Source organism: Fusarium coffeatum (genome assembly GCF_003316985.1).
Source record: "Fusarium coffeatum strain FIESC_28 chromosome Unknown BRIP53273_contig_396, whole genome shotgun sequence".
In the NCBI taxonomy this organism is placed as follows: domain Eukaryota; kingdom Fungi; phylum Ascomycota; class Sordariomycetes; order Hypocreales; family Nectriaceae; genus Fusarium; species Fusarium coffeatum.
Window position 1 is genome coordinate 1 of NW_022158185.1, and position 24,086 is coordinate 24,086.

A 24,086-nucleotide genomic window follows, 5' to 3' on the forward strand; every position below is an offset into this window, starting at 1 on the left:
GGCTCGGGCGGTCTTGTCAGTATCTACCTCTACCAACAACCGAGTTCCCGAGCCGCCCCTGCCGGATGGCTGCCATGTACGGGTCAGACTAGCGATCTTGGACTGCAAGCTGCTTTATCATTGAACAATACGAAGCCAACATGAGCAAAATACCGCTTGGGCGAACGTGATTATCAACCTCTTGGATTCAATGTGAGGGACTGCTAGTCTCAAGCGAGTTGAGTACGCCAGACGTATGCTGGATGCATATCACCAATCCGATGTCATTCCACTGGTTACAAAGTACGCATTGCCGGCCATTTTATCACAAGATGTGTCACTAGCAGACTCCGAGTAGTTATTCCGCTGGCGTTGGAAGGGGAAGGTTCGGTCGGCAGCTAGGCATTCAGGCAATTTACAATGAGATGCACACAGCGATTACTTTACTCTCGTTTGAAAATTTGCTTTTGGTGGAATTGAAGCGAAGATTTACTAGCGTTGTGTTTTGTCTAGACCTATCAATTGTACTGCAAGACAATGTTGAAAAGCTTCACTAGAACATGAAAGCTCACCGGTCAGAAAGGATTCAGGCATATAATACAGATAAATCAAACATGACAGCCGGTCGATCACGTGTTCCTGATGAGTCTTGATATTTGAGATAGTCAGCATCCAGCATTTTGAAGGGACTGTGCAGTTCGCAATCGAGGTCTACAATATGTTGGTTTCTGGCTAAAAGGTGGTTTCCAATCTATCCACGTGCGAAGTATCCTTCATCCAGTCGGCGCTCTAAGGTCTCTCAGTTCATGTAGTCCACCCAGCGCTCTCCTCGCCCATCAGACTTTGATGAACTCTATCATTCGTAGAACTGGTGAAACTCTCAGCCAGATCATTTGCAAACTTGTTTATTGCATTCTAGTTCTTGAAAAGTACGTCAGCTGAGTTCTTGAAGAATATTGCAAAGGGGAACCTATAAATAATGCAAATGAAAGAGCGAATCTGAACCCATTCTTCGGCACAGAAGTCCCTACATCGGTTGATTGGGCCCTCGCACCCAGGCTCATTGAAGAGTTTAGATCTTCCAGCACGGAGAACGACAGAAAGGGACCAGTGATTTCTATACGCGGATTAGATAGGCCATTGGTGGGAAAGGTATATTTTTTTAGATATGGCAATGCAGTTGAATCTTACGGAGTTATGCTACGCCCCGTTGATCGTTTATGTTCCAATCGGTAATCGCCCAGGAGATCCACCTAGAAGAAATACGGAGTGGATTCTATGCACAAGCCCCTTGGTCCAGTATCCGCTGCTGATTTTGACAAGGACCTTATCTTTGCCATGGAAAGTTTGCTCCAGTCCTGATTTCACCACGGTGATGTTACATGCTCTACAAAGCATCAAATCTTCACTGGGATTTCTCCAACAAGCCTACATTTACTCACTTGTAGATTTATTCTCGCCACTTGTAGATACAAACGTCTTCATCACTGCGAATTCCTGCAGTCTAAGCCTCACCGCAATATAGATTTTGTATGCAAAGGGAAGGTCTGCTCCGTAGGCTGAATCCTTCCCGGAGCTAGACCAAAGTTCTTCTCGGCAGATCCCACATATCAGACCAGGTCCGCGGGAGTATCTCATAGGTAATGTAGGGTCCAGGGTCTCCAGACTTTACCATCATTGGACAGACACTCGGCAGGAGTAAACGAATTGTGTGGCTATGGATGCTGAGTAATATTATTTTCTCGTGATATGGCCAATCAAGGACTGTAGAGAGACGTCGGTTGCAAGGGCCGATTAACCGAGGCCCATAGGACACAACGATGTTGGCCGACTCTTAAATAGTGAACTGAACATATCGAGTGGAAGACGATAGTAGAGCCAATATGCTATCAACACACAATCCTTATTGGCATTCGTCTCTGTGTATCGAAGACACCAAAGCATATCTTATCTACAAACTTGAGAGTGGCAAGCGTCGGCCGCCTAAGCTTCTCGCCAAACCCATTCCCCTTCCAGTCAGAATCCACTTCACAACCTTGTAACTCCATCAAGATGCGCTGTCGCTTTTCCTCCAGGGTCCCCCAGTCCGCATAACGAAATCTCAATGGCCGCCCTACAGCATCAACCCAATTCGAGAAGTTATACTATCCTCCCATGCAGCTTGGCACCATAGCCTCGGAGCGGAAGCAACGGGGTTTGCACATGCAAGACGGTCAAGGGTATCCAGACGACATGAGAAAAGGTAAGAGATAAAAGGTAGCCATCCCGTCTGCACCTCAGAGTCTCATCACTTCAACTACAACCGCCAAAATGGTCAACTTCATCACCTCTCTCACCTTCCTCCTCACCGCCGGTACATCCGTAGCCGCCATCCCTCAAAACCTCGAAGCTCGCTCCGACACAACCTGCAGAGACGATCTCGGTGACGATTCTTTCGGCAGTGTACGTCTTCCTCCACCCCATTCCATATCTACAAGAAGCTAACACTCCTCAGGCCGCTGACGCCGTCTACTGCATCAACTACCTCGCCAGCCTGAACCAAGCCTGTGTCGGCCACGTCTCTGGCCAGGCTTTCTGCAAGCGCGGCACCACCCAGATCACCGGTCTTACTCTTCGTGGTACCTCTTCTTCCTCTTGCAAGGATGTTGCTCGTGGTGCTGGTTTGATCATGGACAAGTGCACCAAGCCTGATGGACGAGTCAAGGGTGCGAACCCTGCTTGGGGTAACGGAAACCTTATTATCGATATTCGACACGTTTAGGAGTTGGAGACTGGATTTGAAATAGACTTCTGGTATATAATTTGAGAATTGAATCTCTTTGTTCGTCCATGATGTTTTGAAGGCTTTGTGTTGGGTGGAGCGAGGTTAGCTCTGATTGGCTGATCAAGTGCCGCCACAGTTGTATGCCAGAAGCTTGGTCTATTTTCTCGAGAGTTTAAATCCAACTCTAACAATCTTCTAGCCGTTACAAAAAGATGATAGTTCTCATGTCATGCACGCACCCAAAACATCCCCTCAACAGCCTGTCCACGTCAAATCATATCTTCCCTTCAAAGAACCGCTTTCTTTGAGTCAATTACCACAACCTGCCATTCACCTGCAGCATCAACACAATCGCGACATTCAAATCAACTTCAAATCAGCCTTACCTACTACCAAACATAAGCATATCAATACTACCACAAACAAAACCACCAATAATGATCCTTGTACGGTGACATTCGAATCCTTCCTTCAGCCCCGTTTCACGTTTTACTGCTGACATCCATGGATCCTTCAGCCCCACAATCTCCGTGTCCGTGTCCGTGTCCGATCCTCCAAACCTCTACCTCTACCGCCGCGCTCCCATCCCGACCTAATCCGTATATCTTTTTTCTATTGTTCTTTACGCCAAGATGTCTACACCGGCGGTTTATTCGTCCCTTGAAAAGGAAGACCGTGGGGATGAAAAAAGCCCCGGCTACGAAAACCAACCTATTCCCGACTCTCAGCCGAAAGACAATAAGAGGCTTTACAAGCTTGATTCTTGGCTAAGAGCTTATGTCATTATCCTCTGTCTATATCTAGCTGGCGCAATCTTCTGCGTAGCATGGTCATACACCGGCGCCGTCCTCGACACTGACGCTTCAAAACGTCGCGTCTTCCGCACTTCTCCTTCATTCCCAGTCGATCAACTCTACTCCGGCATAGCCCTATCCGCACTTCTCACTCCAGCCGAGCTTTTTGTACAATTTGTAGTATGGGATTTCAGAAGACAGCATCTTTTCGCGCTGACCGCTCAACGGCCCGTGGCGGTTAAAGATCTTGATGATATTGCCGAGAGTTTGACCTTGTTGACGTTGCCAACTGTTATCAAGTACTCTTGGTGGTATGGTGTTATGCATACTGCGTTGATTCTTACGAGAACTTTGCTTATTCCTGTGGGAACGCTTATTCTTACTACTGGGCCTTATACGCATTGGAGGGATGGAATGGGTGTTGTTGGACTTCCTGAGGCGGCGAAGACGAATGTTTCTTCTCTTTCAGTGGCAATGGGCGGCAGCTCGGATTCTGACTTTCATCCTTCACTATCGAAGAACGATACCTTCCTTTCTCAGACAGTCTTCACTTTCGTTGGAAGTCTCGTCTCTCAAAACGCACTCGCCAACGTCGATTCTGGCATTCTAGGTCCCGTTCCAACACACAATCTGACCTTTGCTACCAACACAACCTACCAAGGCCTCGTCTTCTTCAACTGGACTGCCAACTGCGAAGCAGCCACTGAAGTGAACTACACATCATACAAAGACGATGGAAACACGGTATACAACTTTACGCTTCCTGACAAGAGTGTTGAAAGCATTGAGCTACTATCTCAAGGTTCGCAACGGATAAGACTTTGGAGTAACGCTACTCAATACGGCGAACACAAGATTCCGACTTCAGGAACCACCTACTTCTTATCAGCGATAAAGGCTATTCCGAATATTAACGAAACAGCCCTTCGAAATCGAGGTGACGATGACAGTTTGGTTCAAACGAAAAGCGGCGACTGGATCTCACGAACAAAATGCACCCCATCTCTCCAATGGCTTGTCGGCTCATGTACTTTCAACGGAACAGTCATGACGCAGTGTGTTGAAATGCCCAACTCCAACAGAACCACTCTCGACACAGATGCGCTCGACGCATTGGGTATGTACATGTCCGCCATACCATGGTACATCATCCGAAACCGAATTGGCATTGTGGACGAGACCTTGGACACACTCTACACGATTCCGACATCAAAGGACCTTGGCCACTTTTTTGGAAACATGGCCCATGCTATCGTTTCAATTACTACGGCGGGATACTTTGGCACGTCTGAAGTGGAGACTCTTTCCAAAGTTATCGAGACAGTTTATATCGTGCGCTTTAGCGTTCTGATTGCTGTGACTGTTATGCTTTTCTTAAGTGTCTTAGTCTCGGTCATTGACATTATTCGAAATCGTATAAAGCGTCTTCCGCAACTACAAGCTAGTTTCTTAGCGATTGCTCATGCTGCACGTGGGTCGTGGTGGGATAATGAACTGTATGGATATAGGCCGTGGGATGCGACGAAGTCGCGGAGTGCGGGAGAGGCTACAGTCATGTTTGGACTAGATACAGAGGATCCACGGTATATCAGGCTTGCACCCACTGTGGCACCAATTCGTTGAGTCCTATAATTATTCAGATCGGCGAAAATGGGCTCTGGTTCGTCGACGTCGAAGGCCTTCGCCAGAGGTTACAGTCAAACAAATCCTCACTGCATCTAACGCCATGACACGCGACCATCCCCACTGATGTGGTCCAGTTTACTATCATATAATAAAAGCCGTTCATTTTAAGAACTATCTTAGTTCAGTACCTCTTCTGATCGAATCCTCCACAGAAACCTCCAAGTGATGGATGACTGGCCAGGTCACCCCCTCCAGGCTGAAGCTTGGCCAGTAGATGCACTCCAAGAGACGGATGCTGAAGCTCACCATAAAGATGTGGACAGTCTTTGGGTCGCTGTCTGTTGTCACAACCAAGTGGACCTAGAACACCCAATTCCTCCTTCCTTTGATCAGCGAGCTGGTCAACTACTCAAGAAAAGATGTTGACATCAAGGTCATGATTGAAATTGATATAAGGTTTTCCATCGTAGGGAAGATCTTGGTTTTGATATCCAGCCGGATTCACAGTGAATGATCATGCCACCAAACTTCAGCTTGCGGTAAACCTCAGGGTCAGTAAACTCTCCCAGGGCTTCAAGACCAGGATTGAGATTGATATAAGGTTGTCCTCCATAGGGAAGATCTTGATTTTGGTATCCAGCCGGATTCGCAGCCGGCATAGCGTAGGACTGAGCAGGTTGCTCAACAGGTGTCTCGTTGGCAGACATTGTCTCAGTAGAACCTTTTTTGCCAGCCTTTTTCTGTCAGCCTCCCTGCTGTCGGGTTCTTGTGATCGCAAAAGATAAGCGCCGCCCAACGCAAGGGTAGCGTGGGCTCCATGTGCGTGGTTCTTGGATGCCTGGTCGAGCCAGGACAGTCAGCTAAACAGTTTTCATGTTTCGGAGGAAGATAAAGGCTACCTACTGCTGGTAGATGCTCTCAACATTAGGTTTTGCAAACAGTTCGGTGACGTTCTTTGTTCCAATGATGTCCCGAAGCAGTGTATGATTCCGCGAGTTGGCTAACATAGCTTGTCCCGCCGGGGTTTGGGCAAGACTCTGAAATTCCTCAAGACGGGCCCCAACCCCGGCAGGGGACGATGAGGCCGACGGGCTGGAACTGAATGTTCAAGAGCTTGAGGTATTCTCGATTCAAGGCGGCAGAACCCGACAGCGGTACTCTCAATTTGAAAACGGGAGCAACCCTAGAAAGGGCGCCGCACCGGCTCCGAGCTCGATGGACGTACTTTCGATTCGACGGAGAAGTCTGTCCAGCTCACTCCCAGAACCACCAGTGGTTGTGGTTATGGTTGGAGTGGTAGAAACGAAGCCCTGAGGGAGTAGGCGGCCGAGGAGAACAGGGGAGGGTTCGGTCAAATTGACCTTCTCTTGCTCCAGGATCAAGGCCTAGAGCCTGTGTTGGAGAAGAAAAACAATTCCGATGTTATTGAGGAAGAAGACGGAATACAGCAAGGAGAGGAAGGATAAGAAGAAGAGGAAGAAGAGGAAGACGATGAAGAGTATTGCCAAGGCTGTTGAGCTCGTTGGCGAGGTCCGGTACTTTGGAGCTTGCATAGCGTCGAGGAACCCGAGAATGAGTTGGGGGTGAAATGAGGAGCCCGAGAATGAGTTGGGGGTGAAGCTGGGTCCGACGAGCTCGCGGAGGAGGCGACCTTTTATCCCTAAGATTAGCATTATGAATCTTCTTATCACGTATCGACTACGTACACTTCTCAGAATACCCTGCGCAGCAGGGGACTGGCGGTCGTAATAATAAGTATCTGGAAGCTGTCAAGTGACTCGTTAGCAAAGCAGCGTCAGAGACGAATATTGGCCAAACTCACATAAGTTGCTGCTCGAGTCGTGATAGTGGTAGTCCCGTTTTGTTCTTTGAATGTGTATGAAAGGCGAAGAGTGAGGCACTAAATCACTCGCGAAGGATGTAGTGGAGCAGAAATTGGGAGGATGGGGCTGGCTTCTCGAGGAGACTCAAGTTGATATCCAACACGAACTCGTCGCTTCTCAGGAGTCACTTAAGCGAAGTAACGTGCCCACGATATCAATCATGCAAAATACCCCTTTGCAGTTTAGTGCAAGTGCTCGAGGCCCTTCAGGCAGACTAGTCATGTGTAAGTCGCGGTCCCCACGTGCCAGAGCTGCCAGTGCCCAGTATAATCTCCCCCGAAGTAACCAATCGCTGTCTATGGTTCAGCATTGTCTTGTATCATTCATGATTCTTCAAGGCACCAGTATAACAAAGACAACCTACCATCCCAACAGTATCTTTCTAAATCTCCTTTTCATGCATCATGGATAACGACTGGCGTCAAGCTCCTATTGAGGACCGAGAGATCTTCAATTTCCACGATATCCTTGAATGCCAGCATCATCACGTCCTCTATCATGTTCTTCGAATCGGTTTGTCCTCTTTCTCTCTGCAAGCCTTCCAGGATGACCAGACCGGGCAGACATTCTACCATTTCTACTTCGAGCTGGACGAAGAGTTCACGTTCGTTGATGAGTTCAAGGACACCGTCTCAGTCTGCGGTTTGGCCTTGTGGATGGAATGCAAGGAGGAGGACAATGGAGGTGACCTCAACGTTCAGTTCGTCATCGAGGAGCGTCCCTTCTACTCTCCTCTTGTTTCTTTCGAATTCCCTCTCCAAGATGCAAACATGGGTCGGGAGAACGATCTGAACCTCCTTCATATTATCGGAGCTATTCAGGGAAGATCCGATGAGCTTGAGGACCTCCTCCCCAACGAGTACCCCTCCAACTTGCTCAGGTTTCGATTTTCACCCCTGACCCGAGTTGACGACGAGCCTCGTGGCTACCGCGATGCCCTGTAAGGTCTTATCACATTCCATCCTTTGGCAGTAACTAACGCGACCTCAGTCTTCAGTGGTTCATCCGCCTAAACAAGGTGGGCTACGTTAGGTGGTCAAGCGTTGCCCAGACGGTTGAGGACGTTGTTCTCAATATGCAGAATAGCGAGGAGACTCCCACCGCGCAGGCGATGATGTTTTCCGACATCATTGGCCATAAGTTCACTGCCGACGGTTCCTTGCACGACGGCTTTCGGGTTGTAGAAGGAGTTCTAGTTCCCATCCGGCACGGGGTCTAGGTGACCCGTGACGGGTACCAGCGGGTTTACCATCATGAGGGGGTGGACATGCCATACGAACCTCTTTGGGTCAACATCTGGGGTCAGGGACACTCTGGGGAAATTGAGGCGCCTGGAGGTCGTGACGATGGAGATGAGGACTATGGAGTTGCGCCCGATCAGTTTGATCTGGATATTGGAGGTCCCAGAATTGAAGAGTCCTAGGGTTATCTACTAGCAGTCTAAGAGTATTCTTCCAGAGTTTAGAGTATCGCTTAGAAAGTGTCGTCTTCTCAGTGATGGAAGGGTTGTTACTTACTACTTGAGCCCGGTCAAGAGGTTTCAGTACCTGTTACCACTAGGGAGGTCTTTGATGAAAGCAATACTGTGTCGCAGCAGGGAGTCAAATAGAGTCACGGTAGCTTCATGAGAGGGTCAATGTGTAGAACAAACTTCAAGCTTGCCCAATTCACAGTACAAGGTTCCCTTGAGAGTCGCAGTGCCGCTACAAGTTCGTATAGTCTTGAAATGCACTTCAAACACTTATAAGTGCGCCCCAGGCCCAAAGCTTTGTGGCTGTACAGCAAACTTCTTAGCATCATACCCCCTAGGCCAAATCCCATTCTTCCCTGGCGCAAGAATCCCCTTCGGATCAAGCGCATTCTTGATAGTCTCATTCAACTTCAACTGCGCATTGCCATTGAAGTTATACGTCTGCGCAATCTGATCCATGAGCGCCAGATGCGTCCTGTACTCTCCCCATCCCTTTTTCGCAGCGTCGTCGATAAGCGTGCTTATAAGTGAATGTGCGCGTCTGCATGAGTCGGGGTCGAGACGGTTGAAGACGAGGCAGACTATGTGGTGCATTTCGCGCATGCCGACTACGAAGGTGCCGATGAAGTCGAAGCCTGCTTCTTCGCAGCGGCGACGGGTTATTTCGTATTGGGCTACTGCGTCGTCGCCTGTTACCTTTGCGATGGGGGAGAAGAAAAGGTGGGCGCCGTTTGGAAGCCAGTTTCTGTAAGGCACTGATCAGTATCTGGGATTCGATCGAGGTTGTGGTGGCTTACACCCATTCTAGCTCTGTCATGGTGGGAATTCCTTGTAATGTGAGGTCTCGGGTTTGGAGGACGAGATTATCGGGCATGTCTTCGGGGAAGTAGAACTTTGCGCCAGGGATAGCAGAGAATGCGCCTTTGACAACTTCCCACATGACCTTTCGAATAGGCTCAGGTCCGTAAAGAGCGCCATAGAAGTTCCAGCGGCCTAGGTTTAGCTTCTTGGCTATGTCGTCCAGCTCTTTGTCGGTAAGGGGGTACTTCGAGTCGGTGTACTTTTCTCGATTCCCCTAAGACGATTGTGAGTTACTGTAGGGGGCAGTAATGACGAGGACGGTTACATACCATGACGGCTGCGTCAAGAAGAATGTGTCGGACTGTAGGTACATTCTGCAACACCATTGATGTCCTAAGGGGTCGGATGATCTCAATGGCTTGATGAAGGTCTTCGTCTTTGGGGATCGTGATCAGGTAAGACTGATAACCGCCAGGGTTGACCATAAGCCAGATACCCATCTTGACGACGATGCCGAGAGAGGATTGAGTGAAGATGCCGTCGTTGTAAGGTCCGAAGCCATAGTTGAACAGTTGCCACGCTTCGTTTGGCTCTTGCTCGTGTGGAGGGGCGTTTGGGTCGGCGTTGGGATTCGGGAGAGCGCCCATTCCTGTGCGTACGAGGGTTCCGTCTGGAAGGACGACTGGTAATGTGTTAGCATAAACCCCCAACGAGGTGCAATGGGAGTTGCGCTTACCTTCCATACCACAATGCATCATGAAGTGATCGCCTATTCTGAGTTAGCAAGTCAACATCGACGCCTAGTCTGTGACAACTCACCATAAGGTGTATAACCAACTCCTCTCTCAGTAGTATTGCCCAAGACCGAGCCGCCTCCAAGGTCGGGAACATCAATCCACAACTTATCCCTCAACCCATTATCCACAAGATACTGATGGAGATCCATATACGTAACACCAGGCTCAACAAGCGCATAAGCGCCCTCAACGTCAACCTTGAGGATCTTGTTCATATGCTTTCCCAGATCGAGTCCAACGGACCCAGGAACTCTGGGCGCAGCACCGCCGTAGCCGACATTCCTCCCGACGGAGAATGGCCAGAGGGGAATCTCGAACTTGTTGCAGAGCTTCACGATGGTTTGGACTTCAGCGACGTCGCGGGGGGTTATGGTTGCGGAAGAGACGAAGTGGTCAGCGTCGGTTATGTGGAACATGTCGTGGACTTTGCTGGGGTCTTTGTAGTCGTTCTTGTTGAGCTGGGAGGGGGAGGATATGATGATGACATTTTCTGAGCCGGTGATTTGGGTTGCTTCTGTGATGAATTGGTGGAAGACTGAGGCTTCTATGCCTGGAGGCAGGACAAGGGGGTTTGGAGTGGCCATTGTGGTGGTTAAGGGATGGATAGGAAGAAGAGATGGAGAATAACGCAAGGGACGAACATGGCAGAATCGTACGATATAAATAATTTCTTCAGATGGTGATATTGCATGTATTATCCCAGGGACTGATATCGTTGTGTAACAGCTCGGCCAATGAAGGGGTACTAAGCATAGCTCGTACTGAGAGAGGTGGAGGTGGGGAATTGTCCGACGGGCCAAGATCTGCACCGAGCAGCTAAGGGAAGGGATCTGCCGAAGGACCCTCAGATGTGCATCTGCAAAGAGTGCTATTTCTCGCAGGTTGTCTGACGAGTCAGAAAGATACGAGCTTTGTATTTTAATGACTCAATGCGACTATTGAGGGTTGTGGTGATGGAGGCAGTCTGTGGAACACTGGACTCTGGCAAACAGCAAGTGAAGTAGGCAAGTTCTAAGAAATTACGCCTGAGTTCTGGTTTCACTAACTAATCATTCACAGACATACGACAAGCCGAACTCTTATCGCTTTCCACTTCAAGACCGTCTACCTGATACACAACTGCTTGCGCGACAACACTCGACACACAACACTCATTCGAACCGAATCACCAGCTTTCCAGAGGTCTACTAAGGTCAGTCAAGAGTCAACAATGGAGCAAAAGGGGCTCAACACTTACAGTAGCAAATTTCTTGCCCAGATCATCCATCTCATCAAAGCTAACAGATTGCACAACATGCTTCACAACCCCCCTCCGAACAAACTCTAGCGCCTCCATCGTCTCAGTCCTCGTACCAACCAACGTTCCCAAGAGCTTAATCCCCCTATCAATGAGCTTCAAAGGATGCAGGTTCATCGCTTGATCAGGCGGCGGTATGCCAACGCAGACTAAAGTGCCGAACGCGGCGACTAGATCAAGAGCGCTCTGGTATGCCCTTCCTGATCCTGCTGTAACGATGACGGCCTTTGCTCCGTCCTCGTTGGGAGTCAGTTTCTTGAACTTCGCTGGTGTGTCAGGATTTGAGCCGTCGAAGTAGGCATCGGCTCCCATTGCTAAGCAGGACTCCTTTGCGGCGCCGACGTCGATTGCTGCGACTCGATAGCCCATTGCTTTGGCGTATTGGATACCTAAACCACCTACACCACCGCCCGCTCCGACTATAGCAACCCAAGATCCAGGCGTGGCCTCACAAGCTTTCAACGCCTTATACGCCGTAACACCACCGCACAGAATCGGCGCAACAAGCTCATCCGGCAACACAGGATCATCCGGAATAGCCAAAACATACCGTCCAGGCACAAGACAGTACTCAGCGAATGTTCCATCCCACTTCCGTCCCGAGTTCTGCTGCTCTAAGCAGCGGACTTCGCCGCCTGGTTCAAGACAGCAGGAACATCGACCACAGACATCCCGAACCCAAGCAATTCCCACACGGTCACCAACTTTGATGGTACTCGGGTCTACGCCATCTCCAATTTGTTCAACGCGGCCTACGCCTTCGTGGCCAAGGATGTCACGGCAGGGACCTAGATACCCAGCTGCGAGGGCCATATCAGTACCGCATACGCCGGTGGCGGAGAGCTTGATGAGGATTTCCCATGGCTGAGGCTTGGGGAGAGGAATTGACTGTATATCAAAGGTAAAGCCTGTAGCATTGCGCTATGTCGTGTCCTGTAAGTCAATTGGTTCTTTGAGAGGGTTGATGACTTACAACCACTGTCGCAGCTCTATGATGGGTCGCCATGAGTCAAGAACAAAAGAAGTCAAACACTTACAGTCAATTGACAAGTATCACAGCAGCCATCATCAAACTAATAAACTAACATTGACCCATGTAGTTTACAATTGCCGTCTCCCGCAAAGGAATACCGAGGGTGGACCTTAGCTTGTCTGGATCGTGGGGATGCCGAACTAGTTTGCGGGGGTGGCAGATTTCCCGACGACCCTTGCAACCTCAATCATTAAGACAGAGTCAAGTGGCGACGTACACTATCTTCAACTCAAGAACAACCCTGGTCCATGCAGGGATGCCCTTTTCTTTCGGCATCGAGACCCAGAATTGTCCAGTCCTCGGGGTATCAGAGGAACTCGCCGCCGAGAGCAAAGAGACGAAATAACTCAGTCACCTTATACCAGATTAGACCATTACTTAGGCTACTTTATTTTAGTAGCCTAAGGTTTAGAATACAATTCAGCTGTTACCCACTTCCTCTGGCTGTATCGACTTGATGATGGGTGAGGGGCCACTCCGTTGCAGTATCTGCTCGACAGAGTTTACGAAACCCGGTATGTGAAACTGCTATCGAACCCCAAGTCTATCTCACTCACTAAGACCATCATTCAGATCATCTAAATCGACATCGTCTATCTCGTAAGTCAGCAAGTCCCACAGAAGCCATTCAACAGCTAACCTTGCCAAGACACAGATCAACGTGAATTCCAATGCCAATTCTGTCCTCAAAGCTTCAACCGCCGGTAAGTTCACTTCATCGCCCAGTCATCTCACTGTACTTTTACTTATACTGTCAGCGACGCTCTGCTTCGACATTGGAGAACATGTGAGAAACGTCTCAAATCCGGCACATCGCCTCCCGTTCTACGACCAAGTAAACGCGGCAGAAGGCGCAACGCCTGCGAACGATGTGCCCAAGCAAAGAAGAAGTGTACCGGATCTGTACCATGCCAATTGTGCATTGATCAGCGTCAGTCTTGTAGCCTGGCTCCAACAACAACTCTGGCGCTACCTTTCTCTCCCCCATCTCTGGGCTGGATGGGAGTTCCGTGTATGCGGATTCGCTTCTTGGCTGTGTTCACTTCAACACATGGAATGGCCAATTCGTTCGAATGCGGCGACAGTCTCACGAGAAAGAGGATGATCTCGACGTCAAGACCGTCTTGTGACACTTTCTCATGGGCAGTATATGGGGAAGTAACTACTTCTTATACATGGCTAACACCGCCATGGACAGAACTTTGTCCAATGAGCATAGGTCCACATCATCCAGCGCTTTTTGCTTCTCTTCCGTTACCCAGTTCTCTTGCAGAACCAACTTCCTGCGTCGACACGACCTTATGCTACGATATAGCACCTCCGCACACCCTGGCAGCCAAATCCCAGGAGATCATCATGGGCATCCTGAGCGCCGCAGACCTTTCTCGAAAACCCGGCTTCAGCCCACATCAGTCTTCCTGCACACAGTTCTTCTCTCCGACCAACCTCGAATCGTTCCTGGACGTTTTCTTCCAGATATGGTACCCGAACTGGCCCGTCTTCCACAAACCGACCTTCTATGCAGCCCAAAAATCGCCTCAATTGATAGCCGCCCTCTCATTGATCGGCGCATGCTTGAGTCCCGAACCCAATGATCGAGAACAAGCGACCTTATGTATAGACGCCGTCGAAGAGTGGATATTCTCGAGTTTGGAGCTTTGCGAAGATGCAGTCCATGGACTTCTTCAAGTCCGCGAACGACTCGACCTCGTACAGGCCGCTTACGCCCTCGTCTTACTCATGAATTGGGAAGGCTCCAAAGTACAACAAACAAGAGCGCGAAGAAGATACTTTTCGGAAATTGTCTCTGTTTCTCGAAGTCTGTATCCGTTTGCAATGGCGGCTGATACGACCGATGCCTGGATGAACTTTGCGCTCCGGGAAGAGTGTATCCGCACTCTTCTGTACATCTTTTTGCTGGACTGTGCCTTTGTCATATTCCACAATTCGGTTCCGCGCATGGTTGTTACTGAGTTACGGTTCCGTCTGGCGAGTTCAGAGGAACTCTTCCTCGCTCCAGATCCTGAGACTTGGGCAGCGCTTCAAGTCGATTCCCACATTCAGCGAATCACACTCTACCAAGCAATCGATATGATGATGACTGAAGAGATTGGTCCGGAGCAATGGAAGGTATTCAAGAGGATGAGTTTATTGAACACTTTCACCATCATCAGCGGTAAGGAACTAAGAACGAAACAGTGTCAACCAAGTCACTAACTCATTCGCAGCTCTACACAATCTCATCTTCCATCATCACGGACCGAAGTCGCAAGCGATCACAAGAGGTTTAAGAAATTGGTTTCACGTCTGGTCAAACCGTGACTTTTCGACACTCGAAGACCGGCCCAAGAGCGATAAGATCGGATTCTATTGCCATGCTGTGGAGTACTGGTGTCTTGCGATACTCTTCTGTCGACAACATGAGCTTGGGTTGGATGCTCAAGGCATTGATGTGCCACGGATGGCGAATGAGACATCGGATATGAGCGGGCTTCACAAGATGATCACACAATTCCAGGGAGTGGACTTCAGAGGGTTGTTAGCTATGTAGGATGCTGTAGTATACAGCTTCTAGTCTCCTCGCCATGTTGCAAATACAGTTATGGAGAGCGCGTCTAAGACGGAGTGTCGATAATGTTTGGATTCCTGTCCTTTTCCGACATGCCATCCTGCAGGACTCAACAAGATCGGAATAGCCTTTGTTTCTTCTGCCTTACCCACACGTTTCAAGCATCACACCGATTTGCCCTTTCTGCATTGTTGTCGCACAGGCTCTTTCGACTCCTACCGCAGCTGGGCTACAAGAGGTTCACTTAGAGTCTCTCATACTCCTTCGGCAACTCTCGATTGTTGACCCAAGCGCCAACACCATCAGCAAACAGCTCTGGCAATTGCAGATGCCAAGGATGATAGGCATCTCGTACCACAACCGCCTCATTCATCACTCCCTTCTCCTGTCCGCCATCTCGAAGTACCTTCCCCATGTCTCTTATCGCATCGACCTGGTCCATCTTACCGCCCGCAACAACACAGGTCCTAACTCCAGAACCCGCGACAGCCTTCACTTGTTCCATACTAAATGCACTGAGTTCTTTCCTCATTGCTGCGTCCCTTTCCGGTGACTTGTTCTTCTCCTGCTCAGCCATCCAGTCTTCATAGTCAATTCCTTGCTTCTTGAATGCCATCTCCGTTAAACCAGGGATGTTCTGTATACTGTTCACAATCCACATCGCTGTCGGCCTTGCCATAACCCATTTGAACAGCCCTCGATATGGGTATGCGCCGGTTGCAAATGTCGATAGTACAACATCTGGATGACGCGAGGTGAGGACCAAGGCGACGAAAGCACCCAATGAGAACCCGACGATATGTGCTTTTCCACTGTGCGCATGATTGAGAATGACATTCTCTACTTCATCAGCTGCCGTTTCGAGTGTAAAGGGCGTAACATCACGAGATCCAGAGTGCATGGGCAAGTCGACGAGTATGAGGTGATAGGATGCCATTGCCTGCTGATGAGCTACCAGTTTCCATTCGATGTGGCTGCCTCCTCCGCCATGCAGAAACAGTATCGATTCACTTTGATCTTCATTACGCTCCTCGTGATAAAGCATTCTGATAGTGCGTGATAGACACAATTTAGTTGATGATTGTTTGATGACGAAGTTGTGACAACACCAAATTCATTGATGTCAAGTCAGGATTTATATGTAAACATTCACGACGAGAGCTCTAGGTAGAGCCAGAGATTACATCGTAAAGTATGCAGTTCCTGATTGAACCAAGTGAATTGAACTGTATGTGACGACTCGGCACGAAAGTTCCGAGTCTGCCTAAGTTTATTTCGTCTGTATAGGGTAACCCTCTGCGCATTAGGTTCGTGATAAAGAACCATGTTAAGCGATATGCACGGCTGTGGACTCAAAGATGAGGGGCATAGTGATCTAATTTCGAGAGATAAACATAATTATCATTTGAAGACTTTGAGCCCTCAGCTCTGTTCCCATCAAAGTGTCTATCGAACGACTCATTCCAACCATCAGCCATCGCGTTAAATTTAGCATTGCCCACTGCGGCTGGAGCAACCAGGGGTATCCAAGCCATCAGCAGGTGGACCCACCCCCATCACGAGCTACCCCAGGTCCTCTGAACCTTTAACTCTCAGCCGCCTTCTCCTTCATCCCTCCTTTAACCGCGTCGTTCTTTGCCTTCCCCAGCAAAGATACGCAAACATGCCCGGCTCCAGACTCCGCGATATCAGCGGATATCTGATCCTGCTAATCGCCATCACAACTCTGGGATCACTCCAGTTCGGTTTCCACTTGGTACGCTACGATGATCTCCAACGCCAGGACCATGAACTAACAGCATGTAGGCCGAACTCAACGCTCCTCAAGATGTCATTACGTGCCGCAAGAAATCGATTTCCGCCCTCGATAAGATCAAGGGAATGATCCATAAGAAGCCGGTCGAGGATCATGGCTTTATGGCTCATTGTATTCCCATGGACGAAGCTCAGTTCGCTACTATATCTTCTATATTCACTTTGGGAGGACTACTGGGAGCTTTGACGTCGGGACCTTTCTCGTCTAAGCGCGGTCGCCTTCCTGCGATGCGCATTACCGGTCTTTTGTACCTCTTTGGAGCTGCTATTGAGACCATTGCTGGAAGCGTCTTTGTTATGGCGCTCGGTCGCCTTTTCTCCGGTATTGGAGCTGGAGCTTCGACTGTCGTGGTTCCTCTGTACATCAGCGAAATCGCGCCACCAAATGAACGAGGACTATTCGGATTCATGACACAGATTTCCATCAACGTCGGTATTCTGGGAGTCCAGACACTAGGATACTTCCTGAGCTACGGAACCGCTTGGCGATGGATCCTTGGGTCAGGTGTATTTGTTGCGACAGCCCAGACACTCGGTCTGTTTGTTGTACCAGAGAGTCCCTCATGGTTGGCTGCCAATGGAAACGCAAACAAGGCCAAACGAACTCTACAGAGAATCCGCGGCAATGGCTACGACATTAACGAGGAGACCGAGTCCTGGAACACTGACGGAGATGCCACCGAGGAAGATGGACTTCTTCAGCCTGATAGTGTCTCTGAATTGTCGACTAAGAACCGCGTGGAGCATCTTGGGTTCTTCCAGGTTCTCAAGGACCCTGATACCAGACCTGCCATCATCGCTGTTGTGGGAATCATGTTTGTCCAGCAACTTTGCGGAGTCAACTCGATCATCATGTACTCCGTTTCTCTCCTCGCTGACCTACTTCCCATATCTTCAGCTCTTCTCACCATTCTTATTTCCGTGGTCAACCTTGTCACCACTGTCGCGTGCGCTCCTCTCCCCGATCGTCTGGGTCGCAAGACCTGCTTGCTTGCGTCTATTGTCGGCCAAGGAACTAGCGCCTTCGTTCTGGCTTTGTCGATTGTATTCGGAGCCAAGATTGTCTCAGCTATTGCCGTTGTGGCTTTCGTCGGTTTCTTCGCTGTCGGTCTTGGCCCAGTACCATTCCTGCTCGCCTCTGAGCTAGTCGGACAGGAAGCTGTCGGCGCTACTCAGAGTTGGTGCCTCGCAGCAAACTACGTAGCGACATTCCTTGTCGCTCAATTTTTCCCTATCATCAACACAGCCCTTAACAATGTGCTGGGTGGTCACGGCGGATGGGTATACTTTATCTTTGCTGCCCTCGCGGCCGGATCGTTCATCTTTGTGTTCTGGAAGGTCCCAGAGACAAAGGGTAAGAAGGACGTCGACGAGGTTTGGGGCAGGACAAGGCGCGTTGACTAGAAGTCTATGACACCACTCTACGTTCCTGACTGATCTATCTGTTACTTTGCATTCACAGGACCGGATGGGATTTAATTGCATGTGGAGAGAAGCGCTCGCATGTATTCATGAAGCAGTATATTTTAGACCTTTACAGCGATTCCACAGATAGCACGCAGGGGGAATATTTATCGGAAGGCTCGCTTGCTGCGGATCATCTGCTCCAATTGCATGATACCAGCCTTGACTCCGTCGATGATGTAGACAAGGTCACCGTCGGCCTTGCCATATTCCTCAATAGCAGTCGAGCGGATAATGTCCTCCAGACCAGCCATACCACCGCAGCCCATGACAACACAGTTAACCTGACCTTGATCGAGAAGCTTGCGGGTAGCTTCCTTGAGCTTTTCCTTAACCTTCTCTGGTGGAACGGTATGGAAGTCACCAGCTGTAAGACCGGAGGAATAGACACCGGCGAACTTGTTGTTAACACCGTCCTTCTCCTGGCCGAGGTACTTCTTGACACCATCGGTCAGATGATCCTCCCAGAACTTTCCAGTCGTGACAATTCCCCATTTACCGCCGGTCTCAGCTGCAGACATGAGTGAGATGGACGTGAGAATACTTGCTTCAAAGATACCAGTAACAGCAAGATGGCGGAACCGGGTCAGCTTGGGAACTAGAGTGTGCACACTGAAGCAAGCAACGAGAACAGCATCGTACTTGTCTGACCCGAGCTCCTCCTCAATCTTGGAGTCGTCTAGGACTGCCTGAGTGCTACGGTCGATGCCCTCTTGGTCGTTGATGCTGTCGGGAGCGGAATGGGGAGGAGCAGTATAGGTGAAAATCTCAACTGACTTTTATAACAATCAGCCTGTGTTGTAATTAAGACTCATTTTTTTTGTCTATTCATACATCCGGTAGTGGCATATGGCGAATGGCGTTGGCCATGCCTTCAGTCATGATGGTAGAACAGTTCGGGTTTAGGACGAGAATGCGGAGATTCCGCCTCAGGAAGTTAATTTCGGACATTGTGAGAACTGGTGAACGAGCTGAATATAGTCAAATATGGAAGTTTAAAACTGTTCACGTCCTAAAAGACAATATTTTTGAGCTGTTTCTCAAGAGGGGTCATGTCATTCTATATGACAATTCATAATGGAGTCGTTCAATGCATCGCGGGGCGCCACGTGATCCGCCTCAGCCACTGAACCTCTGAGGTGACGACGGTCGGGGACGCGAACCCCACTACTGACGACCACCTCAACCTCCTCTAAGCTGAGCTGCTGGTGATAGCAACTCGACACCTCCTCGGCCTCTCAACCACCGAATTTACTTGTTTCCCCTCTTTATACAGTAAATATGTCCCACCCTCCACCCATTGGTAAGCTTCACTTTCTCCCGCATTGAGCTTATGGAGCTCCTCCCAAAGCTGACCTCATCTTCTCTACCGCTTAGTCCTCGACGGAGGTACTGGTTTCCTCAAGGTCGGATATGCCGCGCAGAACTTCCCCGAGCATCAATACCCTTCCATCGTCGGCCGACCGATCCTGCGTTCAGAGGAGCAGACCGATAGCGATGTTGTCATCAAGGATATCATGTGCGGTGACGAGGCCGCCGCCGCTCGAACTATGCTCCAGATCAGCTACCCCATGGAGAACGGTATCGTCAAGAAGTGGGAAGACATGGAGCATCTCTGGGATTACACCTTCCACGAGAAGCTCAAGGTCGATACTCAGGGCCAGAAGATTCTCTTGACAGAGCCTCCCATGAACCCCCTTAAGAACCGGGAGAAGATGTGCGAGGTTATGTTTGATAGATATGGATTCGGCGGTGTCTACGTTGCAATCCAGGCCGTTTTGGCTCTTTACGCCCAAGGTAACCATCGGACATAAAGTTCCAAGCTTAAAGGCGCAATTGGAAGCTAATACATGCGGTGTAGGTCTCAGCTCCGGTGTCGTGGTCGACTCTGGTGACGGTGTCACACACATTGTCCCCGTCTACGAATCCGTCGTGCTCAACCATCTTACGAAGCGATTAGACGTTGCCGGTCGAGACGTCACGCGCAACCTGATCAAGCTGCTGCTGCGCCGCGGCTACGCTCTCAACCGAACCGCCGATTTCGAGACCGTCCGCCAGATCAAGGAGAAGCTATGCTACGTTTCGTACGACCTCGAGCTCGACAAGGCTCTGAGCGAGGATACCACCGTTCTCGTCGAGGATTACACGCTGCCGGACGGACGTGTGATCCGCGTGGGCAGCGAGCGTTTCGAGGCGCCCGAGTGCCTGTTCCAGCCTCATCTCGTCGACAGCGAGTCCCCCGGTCTGGGCGAATTCCTCTTCAACACGATCCAATCCGCCGACGTGGACATTCGTTCATCTCTGTTCAAGGCGATCGTGCTTTCTGGTGGAAGCAGCATGTACCCCGGTCTTCCCTCACGACTGGAGAAGGAGCTCAAGCAGCTGTGGCTCACACGGGCGCTGCAGGGCAACCCGGAGCGCCTGAGCAAGTTTAAGGTCAGGATAGAGGATCCCCCGCGACGCCGACACATGGTGTTCCTTGGTGGTGCGGTGTTGGCCAACATCATGGCGGACAAGGAGAGCATGTGGGTTACCAAGGCGGAGTGGGAGGAGGAAGGTACTAGAGTGCTTGAGAAGCTAGGGCCGCGATAGATGAGAAGAGGGCGAAGCGTCTGAGCGAGCGTTACATATGGGGGGGTTAGTATTTTGCGTTGAGTTTAGTGCAAGGTAGACAGCAAGAAAAGACTTTATGATCAGCGTTTTGCTCAAGGTTAGAGTGAGTTTGTGGACTGGATCGCCACCAATTGAGAAACAATGGATCTAGGAGATGTGTAAGTTGATCCTCGGAATCAATTGTCATGTTGGATATCCTAAGTCCTGAGTCCATTACACGCAATGGTCAACCATCACCGAGACTTGACATGTTGGTGTTGATATCCAATCCAGCTTAGTCATCGCCTAACAGGACAATCAGTCGCATAGTTCCAGAACACGAGGGAGCAAGATGAAACCAAACCCTTTTCACTCTATCGCATTTCTCTTCCCCATCACCCGCGAAACCAGTCTACGGAAAAGAAAGACCGTCAATATATCTTATTCACAAGACTCACTTTATTCCCATCCTATATCCCCCGGCAAACAAGTCAACTCCACAAAGGCGGACCTCCGCACGAACCCGACCCATACAGATTCACGCGTTTATCTTTTTTTGTGAGATAGAGATCCGCGCCGCAGAAGGAGTCGGAGTCGGGAGTGGCAGAACAAATACGAACAAGCTGCGTCTGCAGCGCAACCGGCGCATATAACCTATCGGGCGCGTGTCTGCATCTATTACTTCATATTTTTTGTCTTACCCTTTTTCTTGCTTTACTTTTTCCCCCCCGCGCGGGGAAATACAGTACTATCTAGGTAGGGGGCAAGATCACCCGCTTACATTCGGAGACCCCGTTCCGAGAGTTAGAGCCTAATTATAAAGGGAGAGCTGAAAAAAGAGAGGTTGAAGGTATCCATCCATTTCGTAAATGAGCATAACGAATCCGCCGACGGGGGCTTCGGGCCCGGGATCCGTTGGCTTGGGCGCTGTCAGGGGGACGTTGAAGCGGAGTGTTCAGGCTACTTTTGAAGGTGAGTTTACTTTACTTCTATTACTGTTATCTCTTTTTACATACTATTTTCCTATAAGTTCTATCTATCGTCTATCTGTGATTCCCTGTCGCTGTCGGTTCACTGCACTGCACATCACGTCGGCTTCCTTATCCGTGTCCGTACCCCGAATCGACTTGCCATTTCCTGCACGTCTTGCATATTATTCCTCCTATGACTTGCCTCTTCAACAGCTGAGACTAAGCTGTACTGTACTGTACTTCATTGTCTCTCTTTTTTTGCCTCTGTATTCGGATGACGCCGCCATACTTGCCCGACTGGGGAAAAGATCAACCTGAGGTGTCGATTTTAAACGACGACTTCACCTGACTCGGACTTCAACTCTCATCAACGTCAACATCAAAACTCTCATCTTTTTCTTCAGCGTTGTCTTGTCTTATCGTCATCATTTTAGACTTTGTTGCATGCATCATTTTATTTTATTCTGGATCTTGGAGGTCTGAGCTTGCTTTGGTTCATTACCGACCTGTGGATCCTGTCTTTGTCCTCATCATCCACCCCAGTCTCACTCAACATCGTGCCAATGCCAAGTGGTTAAAGCGCATTTTACTCTGGCATCTTGACACTCGGCGATGCCTCTCCGCCCTCATATTGGTCTCGGTTTCCCAGCCCACGCTTACCAGAAACGCCATGTAGAACCTCACGACCGATCTACCGGGTATCAGCCCAAGGTCCGCATCACAGATCGTTATCGCATCATTGGTTTCATCAGCTCCGGTACTTATGGACGGGTGTACAAGGCTGTCGGTCGCAATGGAAAGCCTGTCGGCGAGTTCGCCATCAAGAAGTTCAAGCCTGACAAGGAGGGCGAGCAGATCAGTTACACAGGTATCTCGCAGAGTGCTGTCCGCGAGATGAGTCTCTGCAGTGAGCTTCATCATCACAATGTCATCAAGCTCTGTGAGATTATGCTCGAGGATAAGTGCATCTTCATGGTTTTCGAGTACGCAGAGCATGATTTGCTTCAGATCATTCATCACCATACACAACAGCCACGACATCCGATCCCTCCAGCAACGATAAAGAGCATCATGTTTCAACTGCTCAACGGTTGCCAGTATATCCACACCAACTGGGTCTTGCACCGTGATCTCAAACCCGCCAACATCATGGTCACTTCATCGGGCGAAGTCAAGATTGGTGATTTGGGTCTGGCACGACGTTTCGATAAGCCCCTACACTCACTATTCAGCGGAGACAAAGTCGTCGTGACAATTTGGTACCGAGCACCGGAGCTCATCCTTGGATCTTACCACTACACTCCCGCTATCGACATGTGGGCTGTCGGATGCATCTTTGCTGAACTTTTGTCTTTGCGGCCTATCTTTAAGGGCGAGGAAGCCAAGATGGACAGCAAAAAGACAGTTCCCTTCCAACGCAACCAGATGCAAAAGATCATAGAGATCATGGGCGTTCCTACCAAAGACAAATGGCCCCTTCTTCCAACGATGCCAGAATACAACCAACTCAACACTCTCGCCAACTCAATGTCTCATCACGGCCACCATCATCACCATTCTCACCACCACGGCCACTACGGCTCACGCAACCCTCCCCCGCCCCCACCGGGTGGCTCAAACCTTGAAAAGTGGTATTACAGCACCATCAACCACACCAGCACCCCCGGAGGCAGTCCGCCGCTTGCCTCTCTGGGCTCAGAAGGTTACAAGCTGCTCGCCGGTCTTCTAGAATACGATCCTCAAAAGCGTCTCACCGCCGCTCAAGCTCTTCAATCGCCGTTTTTCACCACAGGTGATCGCGTCAGCGCGAATTGCTTCGAGGGTTGCAAGAACGAGTATCCCTGCCGACGCGTGAGCCAAGACGACAACGATATTAGAACTAGCAGTCTTCCTGGTACCAAGCGCAGTGGATTACCTGATGACTCGCTCATAAGACCAGCCAAGAGATTAAAGGAGTAGGATCCTCACAGCACGGTGTACATCAGTATTTGTCTCTGCGGCGCGCAGATTATGGGCTTCAGTTCGTATGGGCAGGTGGCACTTGTCGTTACAATAATTACACTTACACGTGTGGCCTGAAGTTGGCACCTAGAAGCTGGAATGCTTTGGCAATGGGGCAATAGAGGTACAGGAGTTTTTAGACATTACATGGCGTTTCGCGTTTGGGTTTATGGTCGGTCGAGGTCATACATAGACTGGCCTGCTGGGTAAATGGAGTAGTTGCTACAGA

The 24,086-nt window shown here is 49.7% G+C and overlaps 11 protein-coding genes across 11 annotated transcripts; 7 read left to right on the forward strand and 4 right to left on the reverse strand.

Annotated features, from left to right (window-relative positions):
* Positions 1-2,289: 2,289 nt before the first annotated feature.
* FIESC28_11397 (uncharacterized protein) lies at positions 2,290-2,740 on the forward strand (the record flags this gene model as incomplete). Its single annotated transcript, XM_031165521.1, has 2 exons — positions 2,290-2,421; positions 2,474-2,740. The coding sequence occupies 2 exons, from the start codon at positions 2,290-2,292 to the stop codon at positions 2,738-2,740; spliced, it is 399 nt and encodes a 132-aa protein (XP_031010410.1).
* A 635-nt stretch (positions 2,741-3,375) lies between these two features.
* FIESC28_11398 (uncharacterized protein) lies at positions 3,376-5,160 on the forward strand (the record flags this gene model as incomplete). The annotated part of the gene is made up of 1 exon (XM_031165522.1): positions 3,376-5,160. The coding sequence occupies one exon, from the start codon at positions 3,376-3,378 to the stop codon at positions 5,158-5,160; it is 1,785 nt and encodes a 594-aa protein (XP_031010411.1).
* Positions 5,161-7,450: 2,290 nt separating this feature from the next.
* FIESC28_11399 (uncharacterized protein) lies at positions 7,451-8,469 on the forward strand (the record flags this gene model as incomplete). The annotated part of the gene is made up of 3 exons (XM_031165523.1): positions 7,451-7,986; positions 8,037-8,235; positions 8,287-8,469. 3 exons carry the CDS (start codon positions 7,451-7,453, stop codon positions 8,467-8,469), a joined length of 918 nt encoding a protein of 305 aa, XP_031010412.1.
* Positions 8,470-8,679: 210 nt separating this feature from the next.
* FIESC28_11400 (uncharacterized protein) lies at positions 8,680-10,699 on the reverse strand (the record flags this gene model as incomplete). The annotated part of the gene is made up of 6 exons (XM_031165524.1): positions 8,680-8,749; positions 8,849-9,262; positions 9,315-9,592; positions 9,648-10,000; positions 10,055-10,087; positions 10,138-10,699. The coding sequence occupies 6 exons, from the start codon at positions 10,697-10,699 to the stop codon at positions 8,680-8,682; spliced, it is 1,710 nt and encodes a 569-aa protein (XP_031010413.1).
* A 567-nt stretch (positions 10,700-11,266) lies between these two features.
* Positions 11,267-12,418, reverse strand: FIESC28_11401 (uncharacterized protein; the record flags this gene model as incomplete). The annotated part of the gene is made up of 3 exons (XM_031165525.1): positions 11,267-11,299; positions 11,353-12,333; positions 12,386-12,418. 3 exons carry the CDS (start codon positions 12,416-12,418, stop codon positions 11,267-11,269), a joined length of 1,047 nt encoding a protein of 348 aa, XP_031010414.1.
* A 487-nt stretch (positions 12,419-12,905) lies between these two features.
* On the forward strand, positions 12,906-14,996 carry FIESC28_11402 (uncharacterized protein; the record flags this gene model as incomplete). The annotated part of the gene is made up of 6 exons (XM_031165526.1): positions 12,906-12,960; positions 13,019-13,045; positions 13,095-13,149; positions 13,204-13,280; positions 13,761-14,621; positions 14,674-14,996. The coding sequence occupies 6 exons, from the start codon at positions 12,906-12,908 to the stop codon at positions 14,994-14,996; spliced, it is 1,398 nt and encodes a 465-aa protein (XP_031010415.1).
* Positions 14,997-15,258: 262 nt separating this feature from the next.
* Positions 15,259-16,059, reverse strand: FIESC28_11403 (uncharacterized protein; the record flags this gene model as incomplete). The annotated part of the gene is made up of 1 exon (XM_031165527.1): positions 15,259-16,059. The coding sequence occupies one exon, from the start codon at positions 16,057-16,059 to the stop codon at positions 15,259-15,261; it is 801 nt and encodes a 266-aa protein (XP_031010416.1).
* A 618-nt stretch (positions 16,060-16,677) lies between these two features.
* On the forward strand, positions 16,678-18,233 carry FIESC28_11404 (uncharacterized protein; the record flags this gene model as incomplete). Its single annotated transcript, XM_031165528.1, has 2 exons — positions 16,678-16,770; positions 16,821-18,233. The coding sequence occupies 2 exons, from the start codon at positions 16,678-16,680 to the stop codon at positions 18,231-18,233; spliced, it is 1,506 nt and encodes a 501-aa protein (XP_031010417.1).
* A 167-nt stretch (positions 18,234-18,400) lies between these two features.
* On the reverse strand, positions 18,401-19,244 carry FIESC28_11405 (uncharacterized protein; the record flags this gene model as incomplete). Its single annotated transcript, XM_031165529.1, has 2 exons — positions 18,401-19,069; positions 19,128-19,244. 2 exons carry the CDS (start codon positions 19,242-19,244, stop codon positions 18,401-18,403), a joined length of 786 nt encoding a protein of 261 aa, XP_031010418.1.
* Positions 19,245-19,574: 330 nt separating this feature from the next.
* Positions 19,575-20,885, forward strand: FIESC28_11406 (uncharacterized protein; the record flags this gene model as incomplete). The annotated part of the gene is made up of 3 exons (XM_031165530.1): positions 19,575-19,596; positions 19,671-20,090; positions 20,155-20,885. 3 exons carry the CDS (start codon positions 19,575-19,577, stop codon positions 20,883-20,885), a joined length of 1,173 nt encoding a protein of 390 aa, XP_031010419.1.
* A 1,583-nt stretch (positions 20,886-22,468) lies between these two features.
* On the forward strand, positions 22,469-23,815 carry FIESC28_11407 (uncharacterized protein; the record flags this gene model as incomplete). The annotated part of the gene is made up of 1 exon (XM_031165531.1): positions 22,469-23,815. The coding sequence occupies one exon, from the start codon at positions 22,469-22,471 to the stop codon at positions 23,813-23,815; it is 1,347 nt and encodes a 448-aa protein (XP_031010420.1).
* Between the last annotated feature and the right edge of the window lie 271 nt (positions 23,816-24,086).